This window comes from Oryzias melastigma, linkage group LG9 (assembly GCF_002922805.2).
Source record: "Oryzias melastigma strain HK-1 linkage group LG9, ASM292280v2, whole genome shotgun sequence".
NCBI lineage: Eukaryota > Metazoa > Chordata > Actinopteri > Beloniformes > Adrianichthyidae > Oryzias > Oryzias melastigma.
The window spans coordinates 20373689-20394653 of record NC_050520.1 but is presented as its reverse complement, the minus strand read 5'-3'; the positions used below and the strand labels follow the sequence as shown (position 1 = coordinate 20394653).

General features: G+C 43.2%; 2 protein-coding genes across 5 annotated transcripts in view; both read right to left on the bottom strand.

The window, feature by feature from the left end:
• LOC112138441 (zinc finger MIZ domain-containing protein 2) overlaps nucleotides 1–15738 on the bottom strand; it is a 28545-nt gene extending 12807 nt beyond the window's left edge. For 2 of the 4 annotated variants that reach the window (XM_036213390.1, XM_036213391.1), the window contains exons 1-11: nucleotides 15388–15737; nucleotides 8397–8492; nucleotides 6281–6395; nucleotides 6000–6208; nucleotides 4908–5049; nucleotides 4612–4839; nucleotides 4396–4540; nucleotides 3011–3129; nucleotides 2805–2897; nucleotides 2393–2582; nucleotides 597–753 (exon numbers count right to left, since the gene is read on the bottom strand). In XM_036213390.1, the coding sequence (XP_036069283.1) occupies nucleotides 597–753; nucleotides 2393–2582; nucleotides 2805–2897; nucleotides 3011–3129; nucleotides 4396–4540; nucleotides 4612–4839; nucleotides 4908–5049; nucleotides 6000–6208; nucleotides 6281–6395; nucleotides 8397–8446 (1448 nt within the window). In that variant the 5' untranslated portion in view covers nucleotides 8447–8492; nucleotides 15388–15737. Of the gene's footprint in view, nucleotides 1–596; nucleotides 754–2392; nucleotides 2583–2804; nucleotides 2898–3010; nucleotides 3130–4395; nucleotides 4541–4611; nucleotides 4840–4907; nucleotides 5050–5999; nucleotides 6209–6280; nucleotides 6396–8396; nucleotides 8493–11031; nucleotides 11181–15387 lie in introns of those variants that run through there. The other 2 variants (XM_024260997.2, XM_024260998.2) reach the window with 2 other exon arrangements.
• Nucleotides 15739–19059: 3321 nt separating this feature from the next.
• The window catches only part of ogdha (oxoglutarate dehydrogenase a), a 38160-nt gene continuing 36254 nt past the window's right edge, over nucleotides 19060–20965 (bottom strand). The window contains exons 22-23 of the mRNA XM_024260992.2: nucleotides 20345–20499; nucleotides 19060–20268 (exon numbers count right to left, since the gene is read on the bottom strand). Coding sequence (XP_024116760.1) covers nucleotides 20148–20268; nucleotides 20345–20499 — 276 coding nt within the window. The 3' untranslated portion in view covers nucleotides 19060–20147. The remainder of the gene's footprint in view (nucleotides 20269–20344; nucleotides 20500–20965) is intronic.

Here is a 20965-nt window from a genome sequence, read left to right as displayed (position 1 = left end):
CCCAAAAAAACTTCACTAAATAACAAATTAGACAAAATCTGCATGTTCCTAAATTATTAGCTAAACCCCAAATTAGCACAACATTCCTCAGTAAACTAAATTAGTAAAAATGTTTGTCTGTTGCTAAAATAGAAGCTAAACTCTAAATTCGCCTAAAAACCCCAGTAAATAACAATTACCCAAAAATGTTAGCATGTTGCTAAAATAATAGCTAATCTCCAATTTTTTTAAATTACTATTTTATTTTTCTTCCCCCACAGAGCCACCAAGGAGGGATAGAAGAGCCACATGTGGCTCTGGAGCCGCAGGTTGGTGACCTCTGGTCCATCCAAACATAAATAAGGGGTATTTTTCTGTCGTGGAACTATGCAGCTCTCGCTGGGGTTTGGTCGGTAAGAAAATGGACCAAAGTACACTTTTACCATTAACCCTTTAACTCCAGTGTGAAAGGTTCTTTGATTTATTGTAACTTTTCAACCGATAACACGATAATTCCTGCAGATTGTGAAGGAGAACAATGTGCAGGAATTATGGTGTTGACGGTTGAAAACGTACAGAATGTATCCTTTAATGTGTCAGCGGCGTGCACTCCTCACCGTATGATCAGCGTTTTGTAGACGGACTCGCGCAGCTGGAAGACGTGGTTGCTGACGGCCAGGTTGTGCTCCAGCCTGAAGGGCTCGAGGACCACGCCGTCTCTGACAGGAAAGGTCAGCCGCAGGTCGTCGCTCGGGTTGCTGGACTGCATATTTCCTGTGACATCACCACCAACAAGACATGACATGAAGCTACAGACGCCTCCCTGACCAGCTTCAGTGTTGTGTGTATGGTCCCTTGTTTGTAGGCCCGGTCAATGAAATCTATTGATCGATCTAAACTTAATAGATCAGTGATAGATTCATAAAAATATAAATCAATTTAGCACATAAAGCTAAAGTCCGCTAGCTTGATGCTAACGTTTAATGGAATTTCCCGTAGGGCGGCTAATGCTAACGCTCAGTCGACCTAAACATACATTTTGACTAAATGAACATCTTTATAAACTCACAGACATGAATTTTCAAAAAACTCTTAAGGAAATATTTTTTAAATGTTTTCCTCATACTGTCTTCTTCTTCTTCTGGAATAAGGTGTAATACTATAGCGTGATCTCCACCTAGTGGTCAAACTGAAGCGTCCTCCAGGAGAATCAGAACAATGTTTCCAATGTTAATGATCTGAACATTTTAGTTAGAACTTCTCCTTTAGAGAATCCATGGAACACTGGATGATATTAACAATCTCATTATTTCACTGATACATTTACAGGATGTGAACTGGATCAGATTCATATAAATGTATTTAAATCATATAGTTGATTATTGATGTATTTCTAAACAAATGTGTATAAATGTGTAAACTCTAAATCGATTTGAACTGAAGAATCGAATCAATCCAGGCTTTTGTGAATCGTATCGTTTCTTGAAATTCTAATCGATACTCAGCTCTGCTCATTTGAAACCAGGAATATGAAACCTTTGAAACTTTTGCAGGTTGCTGTGACTCCGCCCATTCTCCTGTGGCTCCTGCTAATCAGTCACAGCTGCCTGCACTTCAGTAATTAGGTTTAGTATATTTAAAGGGTAACCAAACCAGGAAGTTGGAGGCTGACTCCACCCACTGTTTAAATGTTAAAATCCAGTCAGAGGGGCGGGGCTTGGGGGCAGGACTGTTATCATTACTGGAGCTGCAGATCATGTCAGACTTCTGAAACTTACATGGTTTGACCAATCACAATATTCCACTGTAATACTTCGTTCAGTCTGTAGGGGGCAGCACACAGACTGTTTTTGACTATATTTTGAATAATTAAACAGTTTTATTTCAATTTGTCAAAAATTTGGCAATGACCGACAGAAAGCACTTTTAAAGCCCATTTATAGATAAAAACAGACAAAAAAAAGTTAATTTAGGGTTTGGTTACCCTTTAAGGTTCTCGGCTCGGTTTGATTCCTGGCCTGTTTGCTTAATGTCCGCCTTAATATGTGGTTTTACAAATTAAACCCTTTGGTCTCAGCCACAAATGTGCCTGTGACTCTCTCTGCATCCGAGTTTCCTCCAGCTAGCCTAAGTGTGACATTTTCTATGTCACAAATATAAGTATTCCATCGGCATTGTGTGTTTCTGCTCCTGATTAACAATACATTTTATAAAAAGAAATACTCAGAAATGCAGTCTTAAGCTTAGTAGTCTTCATATATGTCCTCCATCACCAAAAACACAATTTTCATTGGAGAGGGTCTTTAAACCCCCCCAGAGCTGCTCTGTCTGTCGCCCGCCTCCCTCAAAGATTCTCGTGACCTTTTCCAACAAGATCACAGCAAATAAACAGTGGGGGTCACCGGCTATGTACCTGCGGGTGGGGGAGGGGCCAAGTTGGCCATGTTGGGCTTGATGTCGGGTAGAAACGACGAGGCCATCGGTTTGACATCGCTGTTGCCAGGCGACATGTAGGGCGGAGCCATAGAGCTGCCAGGAGTGATGGGCGGGGTGGGGTTTCCAGAGATGGGGGAGGACGGGTAACCGGTTAACCCTCGACCCGGCTGATGGACACACACAGGTAAATGCATTTGTGTCAAAAATAGAAGCTTTTTACCTGTAACCTTGATACACCTGAGAGCAGGAAAATGCAAAACAGAACCAGAAATGTCTGAAAGTTACAGAGAAGCTGCTGAAACATGGACATGCAAAAGTCTCAGTTTATGTTCAGCTTATAAAACTTCCTCCTCAAATGTAGTCTGATCACATTCCAGCATTCTTCTCACCCCTGATGGCTGGTTGAAGGAGCTGAAGACACCTGCAGCGCCCCCTGCTGGCAGCGTGTTCAAACCTCCACCCTGACCATTAAACTGGTCCGGCTGTAAAAAAAAAAAAAAAACAGTTTTGTTCAAAAGTAAGTCAAAGTCAGAAGGTTACTAAATAGAATTCCAGTATTGAGGTACTTTTAAGTGTATTTGTGATATTTTATCACCTTGTAGTACTGTGAACTGGGGGGTCCAGAGCCAGGGTACTGTGGGAGCTGCATTTTATGGCTCTGATATGAAGGGGAAGGTCCAGAGCGCTGGGGGGCGGGGCCTGGACCACCAGGACCTGCACGTGAACGGAGACCCAACATGAGTGACAATGCTTAAGCAGAGCGTGGAGAAGCCTCCGTCTCAGACTCCACTACCTTCACATGCATTCGTTTCATTCTAAGGATATTCCACCCGTCCGTTATCTAAACCCGTTGTAACCCTCTCAGGGTCACGTCTGCTGGAGTCCTTCCCAGCTGGATGATTTTTATTTTCCCACTGACAACCACTAGAGGGCACCACAGGTCTGTGTATCAGTGTCTGCTCCTCCTGACCCCTGGTTAAATCCTCATCCATGCTTCATTCAGCTGCATGAGCATCAGTGTTACGTTAGTGAAGCGCACACATCTTCAGACTATTCTTCTCTATTCTACTACCAGGATGTCTATCTAGATCATCTCTATTTAAAGTAGCTTCTATGAAACACCGTCTGAATCCACAATTACAAAATTAAGTGCCCTGGACATTTCCCAGAAGTCTCTGCAGAAAAGAGGGTGCATTGATGCTTGACAAATATAGACCACAATGCATTGCGTTTAAACAACTAGTCGTTTGGAAACAAGTCACGCGAAGGAGATGATGTAAGTTACATTTTTATACATTTATTTTAAATAAATCATCCAAGATTCCATAATCAGAACACAGTAAATTCATATTTATCTGTGTACAAAGTTCATATTTATTAGGTTTACAAATAGATGAAATCATATTTGGCCTTTTAAATTACTTTAAATTAAAATGTGTCCAAATTGCATTCAAATCCAGGACACTGATAGTCCTGCATCAAATAGTGTTTCATGTGATGGAGGAGTGAGGGAGTTCTGACAACCAGAGCGGCGCTACTGTCAATCAGCTGATTCTGCCATGGGGGGTGGGGGGGGGAACTTTTCGTACGGGCTCTGCACCAATATGAACAATGTTGAACTTTGAGGATAGAAAACTGTGGAGAACATCTTCAGGTTTGTTGTTAAATGATCTAAAACAGCAGAGATGTTTATGCTTCTAATATTTATGCTGAACTTAAGCACAAGTTAAAATGACAAACACTCTTTCCTTCTAAATCTTTGTATTTCTTTCAGTTTGTTGATTCTGATCTCCTGCACTAAATAAAGGTATAAATGATGGAGATTTAATACAAATCATTTCAAGTTACATTATATTAAAAAGTAAGAGCTGTGGTTCGATTCCTGAATCGTTGAGCTGGATTTGTGAATGGATTTAGATCATCTAAGCAACAATCCACGGTCCTAGCAGGATAGCATGGATCCTCCAGAGCCCGCCTCACCTGCATGGTACTGCATGTTGGGCCCAGAGTACTGGCCCGGCCCAGCCGGACTGGCTCCACTTGAACCTGGCATCGATCCGCCGGACATTAAATTCACTCCAGAGGCGACTGGGACGCCGTATTGGGGGGCCACTCCTGAGAAGGACTGAGGACAGAGTGGACCGTTTCAGAGGACTGCTGTTAGTGATCAAACACCTGAAACCCACCCGGACTCACCTCAGGGTTGTAAGACCTTTTCATGCCCTGTTGGGGCCTGGGGTGGCCCTGCTGTGGTCCCGGGCCGTAGTTTGGGTGCTGAGGGCCCCTCTGTGAGAGCCCCGCAGGACCATACATGGAGCCCATTGACGCCGGACCCCTGGTGGGGGCAGCACCAGGGCCCATTCCAGGAGGCCCTCGAGGCCCTGCATGGCCCATGAACTGGTTGTTGTAGGCTGGAGCCCCCATCTGACACACAGTTCCTCTTTAGGGTTTGAGTTTCTATTTTTCAGGAGGACTTTCTTCACCTCTCTCACCTGTCCGTAGTTCTGCTTCTCCTGGATGGCTGCTACTGTGGCCGTGGCGGTGGCGGTTGCCGTGGCAGCAGCGACGGCGGCAGCGGCTGCTGCCTGTGTGAAGTCAGCGGAGCCCCTGGAGCCCGAGTGGTTGGAGGAGTAACTGCAGACAGACATCAGTTCACACACGGCGCACTCACACTTCAGCAGGATGGAGGCGCCGTTTCTGAACTACAGCCTGCAGACCGTACCGTCATTCACTGAACGTTACACTAAGTTTAGTACATTTTTATTGATGTATTATTATATGAGGAAAAACTACTTTATAGTATTCTGCTTTGACAATTGGAATAGTAAAAGAGACCATAAAATGACAACTTAAATAGAAATTTTACTTTTAATAAAAGGATAAAAAAAATCATTCAACCTTTTGACTTTGACTTTTTAAAAGAGTAAACAAGTCTTCTCTGATTAATGTTGCTTGTAAACTCTTTTTTCCAATGATGGTCAGACAAGTGTACCCCATAATACCCAGTTTTTGTAGCACAGTAATGTATAAAACAGGCTGTTAAAGTATATATTACACATATTCACACACAGGGGGGCAAAAACGTATTTAGTCAGCCATCAATTGTACATGTTATGAGAGGTCTGTCATTTTCATCATACCTCAATTACGAGAGACAAAAGGAGAAAAAAATACAGAAAATCCCATTGTCTGATTTGTCTTTTTAAAGAATTCATTTGTCATATTATATGGCATATACATTAAAATAGCATCCCTCGTGAGATACTTTGAGTCATGCTATTTAGTGTATGGTGGAATGTGGTTTCCCTCTACCACGAGCTCCAGCTGAGCTCCACAAGGGGGCAGCATTGTCTCTGTGTGAGGAGGACATGCTGCTATAAAGAGAACATGGTTGTGACCATTGACTGTGCATAAGACGGAGGTCTTTAACCCGCGGCTCCAGACCCACACGTGTCTCTTCTCTCTCTTGTTCAGGGTAACGTGGACTCTAAATAAGGTAGACACCATACCATACCAATAAACATTCACAAACACTATGGCTCATCAGCAAAAGAGTCAGAAAAGTAACCAGGACAAGCCCCCACCTCCCAGGGTAACCGCCCGGTCCTCCAGCGTAGCCCCCTGCAGGCCGGTTGTACATGCCCGGGTTCACGTAGCCCTTGTTGGGTTCGGCGTATCCTGGCTGCCCCATGTATCCTCCGTGTCCACCGGACATGCCCGGCCCTCCAGGGCCCTGCATCATGGGGCCCCCGCCCTGGTTGGACCCAGGCCCCATCACGCTTCCTCCAAGACCCTGACGGACAGAGAGAAGATTTAGAGCAGCCCCCTCCCTGAAACCCGCAGAAAAGTCCAGGTTAGGTCATACCTGGCTGGCAGAAGGATTGGTGACCCCCCACACAGTGGTGACCACAGAGAGAGACCCTGTGGGCTGATTGGAGGGCTGCTGCCAGGAGGAGGGGTCGTAGGGGTAGGACCCGTCACTGCAGGTACACAGCACGAGAGGATTTTTGTAAATGACCACAGTTTTTTACAAAAAAAACCTCATTTCGTTCATTTGACTGTTTTCTGGTGAGTTTTTGTGCTGCTGCGTTCACTATGAGCTCACTGAGTGACGTCACTACCAGACATCCATGGCTCCATGTGGTGAACAGCGTGACCAAGATGGAGGACATAAGTTCTGCCCGGTCTGTCATTCGGGCTCCTTGCTTTGCAGATTTGACTCAACTAGCTGATAAAATCGGACGCATCGATGAAAGAATTGTCTCGATTATTATTAACAGTCATGATGACAAACAGCTGCAGCTCTACTGATAGTTTTCTGTGTTCTATGATAGAAAGACCCAATAACTCCAGACCAGAGCCCAGCTCATGAAGTTTGTTCACGGATCATTAAGGTTTTTGTATGTCGTGAAAAGATGACAACATGTGTGTGTATTTGTTCATGTATCTTTATGAGGACAAATCATTTAAAGTTTTATTATATTAATGACCCACTCCAATGAAAATGGTGCTTTTAAAATGTTCTTCTGTCATTTTGTTTCTCATGAGGAAGGACATGCTTAAAGAAAACTAAGACTAAAATTCTGTTTCTGATTGTTTATTGCGCCGTGAATCAGGAGCTTGTACCGTATTTTCCAGAGAATAAGTCACAGTTTTTTTTTCATAGTTTAGCCAGGGGTGCAAGATACTCAGGAGTGACTTATTAGTGTTTTTTTAGACATAAATAGGCTCATATGTTTGTTATTTTCCCAGTAAACACCAGGTTTCCATTAGCGGTTGTTTCCTCTAACAACCACTAGAGGGTGCTGCATCTGAGTACAAGTATTTGCTACTGACAGTAGCAGAAGTCCAAAACAAACATGAAGAGAATCTGATTGTTTTCTTCTTAAACTTTAACATTTTTCTTACACAGATCAAAAGACTAGTATTCTTGTATTTATGTATTTATTTCAGTTTTGCTGGGCTTGTTGGATTTGTTCTGAAACATCAGACTTTTCTCCCAAAAGTGTGACTTATACTCCAGAGTACTTGTATATGGTTTTCTTCTTCTTGATTAGACATTCTTCTCTCTTGAGATTTATACTCCAGAAAATACGGTACTTGTTATGTAGAGGCTACTATTGATGCTCCACAGGAAATGGTAAATGTTGTATACTTGTATAGCTCTTTCTACCCTCCTTCGAGGGCCCAAAGCGCTTCACAGTCACAGACCCATTCACCCATTCACACACACATTCACACACTGGTGGTGGCTCCGCTGCCGATCACTGGCTCCAACCTCCCACCAGAGGTAATTTGGGGTTCAGTGTCTTGCCCAAGGACACTTCGACACATGGGCGGGCAAGGCGAGAGTTGAACCCGCTCACTTCTGATCAGGAGTTGACCGCCCTACCACTGCACTGCCGCAGTCTTCCTGCTCCGCTCCATTCTGATCATCCACTTACAGACAGACAGATCCATGAACGTCTTTGTTTTCCTGGTCTGGAATCTGGATCAGAACTGTACGTCTGGATAACGAGGATATTGATCACATTTGTTTTTGCACCCCTAATGTTAGGTTGGGGGTGGGGGGTCTGTAAGCTAGTGGTAGAGTGTAAACACATGATGGGAAATTATGAGAGGCTTACACTGTGCCAATAGTTCTGCCCACAGCTCAGAGGTAAATTCCTAATGAACTCCTGCCGCTCTGCAGAAACTATGTCCTAGAAACAGCATCATCTTAATGAAAAGACCACCAGGAACACTTTGAAAATACACGGAAAGATGATGGAGCGGGACTTCAATGGATGTCTGGCCCTCTTAAAAACACACGACTGCATTTTCTTTCTTTGCTGTACAGTTGGTGAACTTTGAGCTTCTAGAGCTCCACCTGAAACACTGCATGCAAACATGAAGACAGAGATTTTGAGAGACGTGCTCCTCTATGGAGGTTCCCACAAAAGTCAGCTGAAACATGCAGACATGCTGGGTTGTGTTGGTACCTGTGTGGGTTGTTGCTCAGTCCAGCCTTCATGTGGTTCAGAGGGTTCATGGTGGACAGAACCGGAGTCCAATCACAAAAGCCAACAGACCGACTCCTGACAGACACAGAGATGCTGTTAAGATCCCTCATCTTGTTTGGAATTCTAAACGGTGAATGCGTTTGCACGCACATGATGTGACAGGTGAACACACAGACATAATCATTACATGCATAGAAAAAGCTTTCTAAATAAATAGGTTTTAGATCAGGTTACAAGACCACATTATGAATATGTCATTAATCAAATGAATATGTCTGTCTAGAAACTAATCTCCTTAACAATCCACTTGACACAGTCAGAGAGCCACAGAGGTGAAGCTGCTTTTCCTGCATTCAGTCTGGAGCTACCACAAAGGTTATTTTAATCACCGATTATTTTTTCATTATTTTGTCATGTGCAAAGTGGTTGTAAAACACACATCTTAACCATCATTAGCTTTAAACTAAGTAAAAATAAAGACAATGAAGAAGATTATTCAACTGTGAATGAACTGTGCAGTCTCTGTCCTTCTTTAGTTTCTGGTATGAAAACAAGATTACACTAGAAAAGTTGCATTAACTACAATAATGTTAGTGTGAATGCATTTAGCTGAAAGTAGTCGCTGAAGAAGCTGAAGCTTTTTTACTGAAAATGGTCACACAATTGACTAACTGCTGCAGGGATTTACTGAAAATGCAAAAGCTTTTTGCAAAATGGTAAATTCCTAAAAGACTGGAAATGTCATTAAAGATCTATGAGAGCGCTGAAGTTGACCTAAATTTATGAAAAATTTGTAGCGAAATGGCTTAAGAATCCCCAATACATGATCATTTTGTTAAAAAATATGTATCGTGTTGTGTTAGCTAAACTCCAAATGAGCCCAAAGCCCCTTTAGTAGAAGCCAAATATTACTATTACTGTTTTTTCTAGGTATAAACATGAAGAAATGTTAGTCATTCATGGAGCTGAATGAGTTTGTTCTAAAACTGGACTTTACTGGAAAATAATCCAGAGTTAGGATGAATTCTGTTACCGATGATGCCGAACCTGCTCAACACAACAACCACACAATCCCCGTTGATGCTGCACCTGTAGCAGCTGCTCCCGTCATGAGGATCTTGGATTGATGTGAACCTGGTTCTGGATGTTCACTTGTGAACCTCCACATTCTGACCTTCTGTTCCAATCACAAACGTTCAATCCGCTCTAAACTGCTTCACAAAAATAAAACCTTTATTGGCAACAAACTAGCATAGCAGTTCTCCATGAGACATCTGTAACAAGCTACATAGTGAACAAAGACCCCATGATTGTGGACTGGAGACTCCAGGAGTTTCTAATTCCGGCGTGTTTTCACCTTCGTATCCAGCTTGATTGATAGTGCTGTACAGTGATTTTGGGAATGACCGTGGTTGGTCTGCTCTGTGACGGTCACCTGAGAGACAGCTCTGTGACGAAAACACACAGACTCATGCATTTCTGCAGCAACGCGGCTCGCTACGGGGACCAATCAGAAGCTCCGCCTCAGTGATGCAAACAGGTCAAATGTTCCGTTTTCTCTTTTTTCTTCCTGTCCCCATTTCTAGGGAGGCGTGGTCCCTCGAGGAAGAAAATGATTCTTGGAAACTCCTTCTTACTCCACCCATCACGTTTGTCTCTCGAAGGAAACTAAACAATCCCACCGCTGGTTAAAGGGGGCGTGGCTTTGTGGTGTGGGATCTGCTGCAACTCTCTCCATAGCCTGTCAAAAAGTTTTTGTTTCACTCCACTAAATGAACTTTGTCTTTAACCAACCTCCAATAAAAGTTCATAACTCTGGAGCAAAACCAACCAAAAATCCTCAGAAAGAGAAATGCTTCTGACAGGAGGACAGTGTGAGGAAGTACAACACGTGCTTACCGTCTGAAGCAGAACCTGCAAACCTCCACGACCGTGTGATCAAACCAGCTCTACCACTAAAACAGGCGTTAACCTCCTGCACCAGGTGCCCAACACTCCCAGCTGAGTCAGGCAGCTCCATGGGAGCTGAACGCCACCCGCCAAACCTGCTTTCAGTTTCACTCTGGCCTCTTTCTGACAAACACCGACAGCGTTTCAGCTCCAGACCTCACAGCCAAAAACTACACACAAAGTAGAAAACAAAACAAAAAAGAATCTACACTTTCATGTGTCCCTATTTTTTCTAAAACATTTCAAAGATAATAAAGAATCTCTGCATTATGTATGATACACAATTTAAATGTTCATTTTTTAATAAAATGACCAAAATCTGAAGCTGTGTTTTTTAAAAGGCGCAGAAACTGCATGGTCATGGTTGCTGATATTAGTTTGCTCTCAGATTGTGGCGTGATAAGCCAACACGTGCTGAGGGAATTCTTTACAGCTGATCAGCACGCAATCGTAAACGCTTTCAAGACACCAGACTAACAAACTTCTGCTCCCCCACAATCCAACACTCAAGTCAAAATATCTTTCCTTAGAAACAAAACAAATAAAAAGGGTCACATCAAATTCTTTATGATTCTTGAGGCGAGGCATCAAGAATAAAAAAACATTTCAAATAAACAACAACACAGCAGTAAGTCACAAAGATCGGAGAAATCCGCTGTTTTACCGTCTTGGTTTCCTCCCACTGATTTTATTCCACTTCTGTGCAGAACCTCAAACGCCTCACAGCTCCATCAGCTGTACTGGGGAGAATGAGCACAGAGCCAGAGCGGAGCGTCTGCTTCTGGCAGACCAACAGTCGCTCTGAGCGGATTTCGTCACATTAAGGTTATCAGGCTGGTTCAAAGGTGCACAGCCTCTGTGCTATGAGGAAACACCAGCACGAAAATATCACCTCGGAAAACGACCGGCAGGAGTCCTCCCTGGTCCCGACGTCACCTGCTGACTCACCGCTTACAGTCGCCCTGCAACATTCAGAGTCTTCCTCCTCCAGAACCACAACAGGCTGAAACTCACCGGAAACGCTTTGGGTTTTCACTCGCCAATTCAATACGTCTGCAGCTGGTTCCGGTTCTTTAGCTTTAGGTGGAATAAAGTGTCTTTGTGTGATTGAGCAGAAGAGATCTCTCCTAGGGTGGGTTTGTACCTGAAGACAGGTAAAAGGCCCGTCATGAGACTCATTTAATCTGATCATGCGTTCATTTTTGGTCAGTAAACTGGAGTTTTTGACTCTTATTCCCTTCTTACTTTTTGAGTCACAGTCCTTTGATGTAGATCTGCTGTAGGTTCGGAGTTTTCTGTCAATAATGATCAGAAAACAGGAGCTTAAATGGACCAAACTGAGATTTTACTGCTGAAACTATTACAGTGTTTTTAAGCATTTCTTACACTTCTTGACAAAAATATCAAAAGCACACCAGAAAGCAAAAGTGTAAAAACAGACAAACTCTGTAGTCTGCATTAATGATCTAGTTCTTCTAGGATCCTGTGTGCGTTTTTTGTATTAGTTGTGACACACAAATCTTAAAGGCTGTTTTTCCTAAAAAAAATTTCAGTAAAACTTGTGATAGTTTTCAATAATAATTTTCAACTAAAGGCTGTAGGAGGTGTACACATTTTAAAACTTATTTTTCGGTCCAGTTTATGAAAATCTAATTTTATGAAGCAAAAATGTTAAATGATCTATTAAAATTGGTTTCAAACATGTTAATAGTAAGGTATATGCAATATGGCACATACAGTGAATTAGAACAACAAGGAAATAAAACAGACACACGTTTAAAGGGAGCAGCATGAGAGTTTGTAATATTTTTAAATAAAGACCATAAAACTTTTTTTCATGTTTGGGTATCAGCTATGGTAAATTTTTAATAAATATTATCACAACATGCTTGATGACTTTTACACAATAAGTTTATTTGTAACTAGAGAAAACACACTGAAGCTTTATCAGTTTCTCCTCTTTTGTCTAAATCAATAATCCAAACTCATCTTCAGCTGTGATGATGTGATGTTCATGAACCATGACGACACAAAGAAGTGAGGACGTTAACCACTTCTGACTGGTTAAATTGATGATGTGTATGATTAGGCCTCAGAGAATGATTGGTGGAGACAATTTAAGGGATGGAAATGTTTCTAAAATAAGAGCAACTAGTTAAAGTTGGAGCAAAATTGCAGTGCGGTCATTCTGATCAAAGTGTTTTAAATAAAACAAAAAGCTTTTTATATTCCTCAGAGTGAAATGGGTCCTGTGTGGATGAACACAGAGCTGATGAATCATTTTCCCTGACACACCTGACCATCTCTCACAGCACACTGGTTGAAAAGCTCTCAACTAAGTGCTTCCATCGCTCTTCTCAGGGTGCTATGCCGTCAGGTGGCCACCAGATGTCCCCGCTCTTTCTTATTGTTCTTTGTTCCGTTTTCATTCTTAATGTAAGCATTAGAAAGCAGAGTAAAGCAGCAGATTAAACATTACCGTTCCTCAGAACACAGTCTACAGTAAACACATGTAAAGGGTGAATACAGAGACACCTCCCACCCTACTGAAAGCCCAATCCCACAATCCCATGCAGCGCAGGAGCAGACCCAATGAGACGCTTTCGAACAGAAGCCGCTGAGATCTCACTGATGGATGAAAACAACCGCCGTGGTATCAAACTTTAATTAATATTAAATATATCATAATTATTATTATTTTAAAACAGGTGTGTTTTGGTTCAATAATATAGAAAAGTTGTCTTGAAAAACACTTATGGATCACATTTGGTCTGAAACAGAAATATGTAACACCTAAAGTCTAAACTTCCAGATGCAAACGTATCTCTTCTTCTTCTTCTTAAAGCAGGCGCTGCTTCTTTACTGCTGGGAGGTAAAAACTGGACACTTCTGCTGCTGGATGTTCAGGACTAAAGCAGCCTTACTGCTACCTGTTGGTTCCTCACAGACGAGTCCTGAGTTTTCTGCACATGGTCTTAGATCAGCGTGTCAAAGTCAAGGCCCGGGGGCCGGATCCGGCCCTTTGTGTAATTCTATCCGGCCCTCAAGATCATTTTATTTTATTTTATTGTTATTAATGGCCCGATGTTATCTTGCACTCATTTCTAACTTCTATAACTTTGACAATATATATATATTTTTGGAGAGTAAAATATTGTAAGGTTTAAGTTAATCTATTCTGGAATAATATTCCTGCCTTTTTATTATTCATCCATCCATCCATCCATTTTCCTGACCGCTGCTTCCCTTTCGGGGTCGCGGGGGTGCCGGAGCCTATCCCAGCTACTGAAGGGCGAAGGCGGGGTACACCCTGGACAGGTCGCCAGTCTGTCACAGGGCCTCAATCACACACACATCCACTCTCACATCCACACCTAGGGGCAATTTAGAGTCACCAATTAAAGCATGTTTTTGGACGGTGGGAGGAAGCCGGAGTCCCCGGTGAAAACCCACGCATGCACGGGAGAACATGCAAACTCCACACGGAAAGGTCCCAGCCGGGATTTGAACCGGGGCCTTCTCGCTGTGAGGCAAGAGCGCTAACCACTGCGCCACCGTGCAGCCCTTTATTATTCATTATTATGTTAAAAATATACGGTTTTAAAGTTTTAAAAATTAGCATTCTGCTAGCTATTTGGACCATTTTGGCATTTACTAAGATTTTTAGGCTATTTTGGAGCTTAGCTAATATTTCAGCTTCATGCTAGCTGTTTGGTTAATTTAGCCAAATTTTCTGGTTTTTAGGCTGTTTTGGAGTTTAACTAATATTTCATATATGTTAAGTGTTTTGGCTAATTTAGGACTCTTTTTATTTTTGTCCATTGTGGAGCTTAGCTAATATTTCAGCTTCATGCTAGCTGTTTTGGCCATTTTAGGCCATATTGCCGATTTTTAGGCTACTTTGAAGTTTAGCTATTTCTTCAGCTACATGCTAGCTGTTTTGGCAAACCCGTTATCTTTTAGTTTTCAGCTCACTTGGCATGTAGCTAATATTTTAGTAGCAATCAGTTTCAGTGATTTCTGGTTCAGCATCTTCAGTGGCCAAATTCAGCTTCCAGCATCACACTAGCATTATCACAGGTAATGCTGTATATCTAGTTCATAATTATGTTAAAAGTTACTGTTTTTAAACTGTAGTTTTAGAGTGTTCAATAAATGTTTATCCTGTTCGACCTAAAGTGTGTTTTGGATTTTGGCCCCTTGTGTGATTGAGTTCGACTCCCACAGAGCCGCAGTTTCCTGCACACTAAAGCTCAGAGGCTGAGTAATCTGAGTAATTCCCACCTTTAGGATGAGCGCGTGCGCATCAGCGCGTGGGCTTTAGCACCTTTGTCACGCGTGAGCGCCTTTTCCATCTGCTCCGTTTTCAGCAGAAACGGCAGCAGTGAACTCCGGTCCCTGACTGTCACCTGTGCGAGTCGGGACACCTGTACGCCGGATTTAAACCAACAACCCTCAAGCGCGAGGACACATTAACGCTTTCGGCTTGGACAAAATAATAACACAAACATTAATAAAGTGTTGCAACATGTTGTGTTCGCCATGACAGTCCTGTATGAACTCCGAGTGACCGAAAGATCAACATTTTCTCCTGTTTGATCCAGAGGAGAACCAATGCTAGCAGTCTCGATGCTAGCGTTAGCATGCTAACGCGATCACAACAGTCAGGAACTGTAAAACCGATGAACATTATTAAATATTTGGTTCTGTAAAAGTGGTCACATGAAGACACAACAGAACACCCGTTTGTATCCGAGAAAGCGAGCCGTGTGTCGGGAAAAGCAGCTCCGTTCCTAAGCTAGCATGTTGGAGCAGTTAGCGGTGACAATGGAATGCTAGCAGCAGCTAGCTTCTCCCTCAGCACAAAACATTCGAGTGGTTTCGGGGTTTAAACACTGATCAACGGGACCGGTGTCGGTCCGGTGGGGCCACACTCCCACCGGAGCTGACTGCTGTACGAAAGAACACACCTCATTCTAACCGTTTACACGAGTGGGGCTCTCCCGCAGCCGACACCTACCTCCTCCACTCCTCTCCGGTGTCCGAACCCTGTTTTGGGGCTCCGCAGGCTGGGCTCCTCGGGGCCTCCGAGTCATCAAGATCCGAACCCAGGCGGAGCCGATGCGCTCACTCAGACCTTCCCATGGACGTAATTAGAGTCCAAAGATTCCAGATGAAGCCGGAGAAGGAGTCCTGTGACTCAGCCGGAGCGCGGTCGGGTCAGGCTGGCTGCTGCAGCCGGTCTCAGCGTCTGTTGGCCGGCCTCGACAGGAGACACGCACGGCGCAGCTGCGGAGGGTTCACGCCCGGAACACGAATGGTTAAACGGAGAGCGCCGCCCGCCGCGTGTCCTCCTCCTCCTCAAAGTCTTCCTCTGATGAAGATCCTGTTTTAGAGTTTTTAACACGTCTGTGTGTCATTTTTCTTCTGAAAGATAACAAATGTAATAAGAAATCATTTAGTTTTTTTCATTTCTGAGTATTTCTCCTTTTAAATCAATCAAACTGTCTTGGACAGACTCTGTTTGAATGAATGATCTTCTTTCCATCAACAGCTCTGCTGCACATGCACTAAACCCTCATCTGTTCCTAGTGTCTAGTTCAGGTTCTGGAGAAGAGAAGATGGTATCTTCACATTGACTGCAGTCAAATGAGCCGCCGTTCACATTTCTGTGGTCAAATCAGCATCACTGGATTTTTGGTGTGAGTTTCATCCAATACTTACGGTAGCAGGACTGAGAACGCTGGAAAATCTCCACCAGACTCCACGGAGCTTCTTGATGTGACCACGGAAATGTGAACGGCGGCTCATTTGACCGCAGTTGGAAAGGATTGTAAATCAATGAAAGAGCATTTTGATGTTAGCTTTGATTATTTTATCAAGAACTCTGAGAAACCAATGATTGAATGTATTGATCACAGTCAATAAACATTGGAGAATTAGCTAAAAGAGTCTTTGGTGAACTGGAAGGAGAAAGAATCAGGATTTTGGAGGAAGTTCTGTCCATGAAGATCTTCACTTCCTCGGATCAGAACCATACGGCTGGACATTACCTATATTGATGAATGTTTTTATGTAGCAGCGGTGAAGGTTTATGGTAGAGAGACACAGAGATAAATGTATCCTCCACACTGAGGTTTGGCAATAAAAAGGTATCAAATCACCAGGAAAAAACAACTCTAGCTGTGTGTTTCCATTAACTATGAAATTTAGCAAATTGGATTTTCGATAATAAATTATCTTAATGGAAATACCACAATTTAAAATAAACTCGCATTTAAAAAAAAAGTGTTTGTGCTTAGAGGAGGTGGTTTTTGTGGCATATCTAAATTGACATATTTCTTGAAACTGCAATGGGAATACTTTTTTCGACTCAGATTTGCTTCTTGGTATGAAGTGTCTGTCCTGAGCGCTGGACAGCGGGCGCCGTGAGAGATACAAAAGCATCTCAGCTCATTATAAGTTGTGTGTCATGCAGAATTCCTCCTTAAAATCACCAACCAAGATTTCCTTTATAATTGCTTCATCCGTAGCTGCACTTCTGCATCTTGCAGCCTTAATAAGACGCAGACGTCTCCTTTGACAGATGAGGATAAGTGCTATAGTACCGTCAGAGAAACTTGAATGGAAACTGTTGTGTTTTCAAACAGAAAAAGGAGTCCAGATGGTTACTTGTTTGAATGTTTATTTTTAATCTTCGACTGTCAGTGGACTAGCAGTGCTGCACGTCACCCAAATTTTCCCTTTTAGTGAATTAAATTAAATCAATGCATGTTCTCATCTATTGCCTGCAGATCATCCTCTCTAAACCAAAACTCTTCCAGACAAAACAGTGATTTCTAAATGTAACAAACCCCTTCATTGGTCTTTTGTTTCACACAAGTACTAAATTTAATTAAAATGCTGTTATCATACCTGACCACCAGGTGGCAGCCTGCAGCTTCCAGAGGAATCACCTGCTCCTGTCAGAATCTATGGCTTCAACAGCCAGACTGCAGCTGCTCCAAAATGCAGCAGCAAGTTTGACCACATAACTCCGATCTTGGCCTCTTTGAACTGGATGCCAGTCCAGTACTTGATTTTAATCTAAATGGTTGTTTTTACTTTAAGTCATTGGCAGGTACGGCACCTCCTTATCTCTCTAGTCAGGTTTTAAAATACTCCCCCACTAAGTCCTTAGACTCTGCAGACCAGTGTGTTCTGCTGGTTCTGGGGGGATCGTGCCTTTGCTGTGTTGGCTCATAAACTCTGGAATAAGTTGCCACCAGCTATTAGAGACATCACACTTATGGAGAGTTTTAAAAAAGTTTTTTTTTTTTTTTTTAGTTTTTTAGGCTAATTTGGCAATATTTTAGCTGGCTATCAGCTTCAGCGTTTTCAGCTTTCAACTTCAGCATCTTCAGTGGTCAAATTCATCTTACAGCATTTACACTAGCATTATCACAGGTAATGTTATATATCCAGTTCATAATTATGTTAAAAAGTTACGGATTTAAAGTTTTAAAAATGTAGATTTTGAGTGTTCAATAAATGTTGATCCTGTTCGGCCCGCGACTTAAAGTGTGTTTTGGATTTTGGCTCCTTGTGTGATTGAGTTTGACACCACTATTTTAGACAAACATAAAAATAAGTATTTTTTTGGTGTTACAGGGATATTTGAAAGTCCTGACAAAGTCATTTTATGGCTCTTTTCAGCTGAACAGTACAGGCTAAAACAAGTTCTATAAACTTTGGCTGCAGTTTTCTGAAGACTGTTACAGCCTGGAGTAGATGTAGACACAGATCAGCTGCTGAGCCTCAGGATTTGACTGAGAAGTTAAAAAGTTGGTTGAGTTATGTCTTCATGTCAACTCTGGTGTGAGTCGGTTGTGTTTCAAACTTGACTTTTGGCCTTTACTCCGCTACTTTTCCCTTCTTGATTCCAAACACACACATTGTCTGTTGCTGAGCTGAATGATGAATCCAGGGCTTTGTCTGTCTGCTCCGAGCAGCAGTTTTATGCATCGTAGTAGTTCCGTGTCAGTCACATAAACCTGGGAGTCGTCTGCATACCTGTGACATGCAACATCCAATGTGATCATGACCCGACCCAGACGAAGGACAGAGGTCCAAGAACCCCACCCTGAGGGACTCTGCATCCCATGGAGACTCATATTTATAGTTACCATGGGAACACCATAACCCCTCCAATAAAGATAAGCGAAGCCCTCCCTCCACTGTGGACAGTCCCCGATGATCCCGCCCACCTTCCAACCAATCAAGAAGAAGTTCATGGTCCACGGAAAGAGGTCAGATCAAGCTCTAAAACATTTTTGCTGAGTCACTGCACACGTGGATTGTCATGTCAGCATTTTATTAAGTCCAGTCTCAGTAATGTGGGTGTGTCTGAAACTGAACTGAAGTTTGTGTTTTAAGATTTTCAGCTGGATCAAAACTTTTCCATTATTTTCATCCACTGAGTCAGAATTTGACAATTTATTTATTTAGTCTTTAAAGAAGTTTGATGCAAATCCATCAAGTTTATTTTCTAATCTTTGAATAAGTTTCTGTTAGCCCAAAAAGCTCAAACGGGCAGAAGATGTGGTCAACATGAGTGAGAATCAGAATGAAAAGCCCAGGATTCAGAACCACTCAACACGTTTGACCTGAATTTCTTTTCCTGTGAGATGAGAACAAACAGAGGAGGCGGGGCTTCAGTTCAGTTCATAACCCTTTATTGAATGAAGCAAAATAACAAAGAAGACCTCAATCCCCTTTTATGAAAATAAATAAATGATTTTCTTTGAAGCCTGTAGCAGCTGTTTTGTCCGCCACCGTCGTTTTTGTCATTTCCTGTCGCCACTTTAACTGCAACACGGAAACAAGATTCTAAAAATGTGAGACGCATTTTGGCACGAGATGAACACTCGTCTGAGGGTGGAGGGACAGAGGAGGCTGAGGGGGACGTAAATAATCAGCAGTGCAGGTGGAGCGGGAGGAGCTCCTATTTCCTTATCCACATACCTTTCAAAATCAAAGCTGGTAAAACCTCCGTGTTGAAGTGGTGACCGATTATAAATGTTTTTCCATGAATCAGCAAACCCCCAAAACAAAGCGACCCTGCTGTCACCACTGTTAGCAGGACTCCCATTACTTTCTAACGAGGAGCGCTAACAACGCTAATGAGCTGTTCTGTGATAACTTCTTTCCTGCACCCAATCAGGAGCTTTTTGGAGGGAGGGCGGGGCTTAAGAGGGCCTGAAGTCATGATGAAGATGACGGCAGAAAACTAGAGAGGAAAAACTGGAGCCTGAACTTAATCTGGTCTGAAAAGTTGAGTGAATGTGTGGACGGAGGGAGGAGGGGTGTGCGTTTACGCTTTTGTTTCAGGCTCTACTTCATAAAGAGCAGCTGAACCCTCAAACAGCACAGTTGCCTCCACAGTTGCACAACAACTTAAACTTGAAACATGTGGTTATTCCCTGGTGAAGCTGCAGCTGGGATTATTCCACTGTGATCTCCTCGAGGAGGCAGCTGTGGAGGAGACTGGTGTTTGGGGAAGCTGCTGATCTACTGACCACAGCACTGATGCTGCACAACAGCTCCGGCCTGCTCTCTCGTTCGCTTTGGCTGCATGTTTGCCGGACAGATCAGATCCTGTGGTTCCACATGTTTGAAAGTTCCTCTGATCAGAGTGACCTGAAGAACGCGTTTGTGCTCGTGTCTGTGCTGTAGTCAGTAGTGCAGACTGTGTGGGGGTTCAGGGTGGGGGGGTTGTTCCAGATGCTGCAGGTTGCAGGTTTACTGCTGGTCTTTGAACGCATCCAGGTCGAAGGCAGTGTCCAGGAAGCGCCGCAGCTCCATCAGGTGAGTGTTCTTGTTTCCTGTTGCCGGGGCCGCTGCAGATTCTCTTCCGGCATACCTGGAACATGTAGGTCAGAGGTCACCGTGTGAACCGCCATCAAGCAATACCTGAGGAGGAGAAGCTGCAGGATTACCAGACACCCTTGGATCTGTTGATGGTGGTCCTGATGCGAGGCTTCACGTAGTCGTAGTAGCCTTGGTTCTTGTGCTCCTCCTGACACCAGACCAGGTCTGCGTTGCAGAAACGCTCAACCTCCGCCTTCACCTGGTCGAATGGGAAGGGAGAGAGCTGCAAGGAGAGACGGGGCAGGGTCAGCAGTCGCATCTTTGTTTCCTTTAGCGTCATAAACATGTTTCAGTCTTTGCTGCAAAGTGGTCATCCCTGCATCCGGGAAAAAAATAATCTTTGTGCTCAGCTCTTCTGGTTGCAACATGTTTCAGCTCATCGAGATGTTGGCTAACCACATTTGAAGTCTTCCAGGAAGAGCCGAACATGAAGGAATCCAACCGTCAATGAACTAAAGACCTCGGTGTAAATCTCTCTGTCTGAGGTTTGTGTTGGGGAATTCTGCTGCAGGTTTTAAACAGAGAGATCAAGAGAGATAAAACCATGAGTGTGTGTACCTGCTGCATGTGTGTGTACCTGCTCAATGCGTGTTACATGTGTGTGTGTGTACCTGCTGCGTGTGTGTGTACCTGCTCCATGCGTGTTACATGTGTGTGTGTGTGTGTGTGTACCTGCTGCGTGTGTGTGT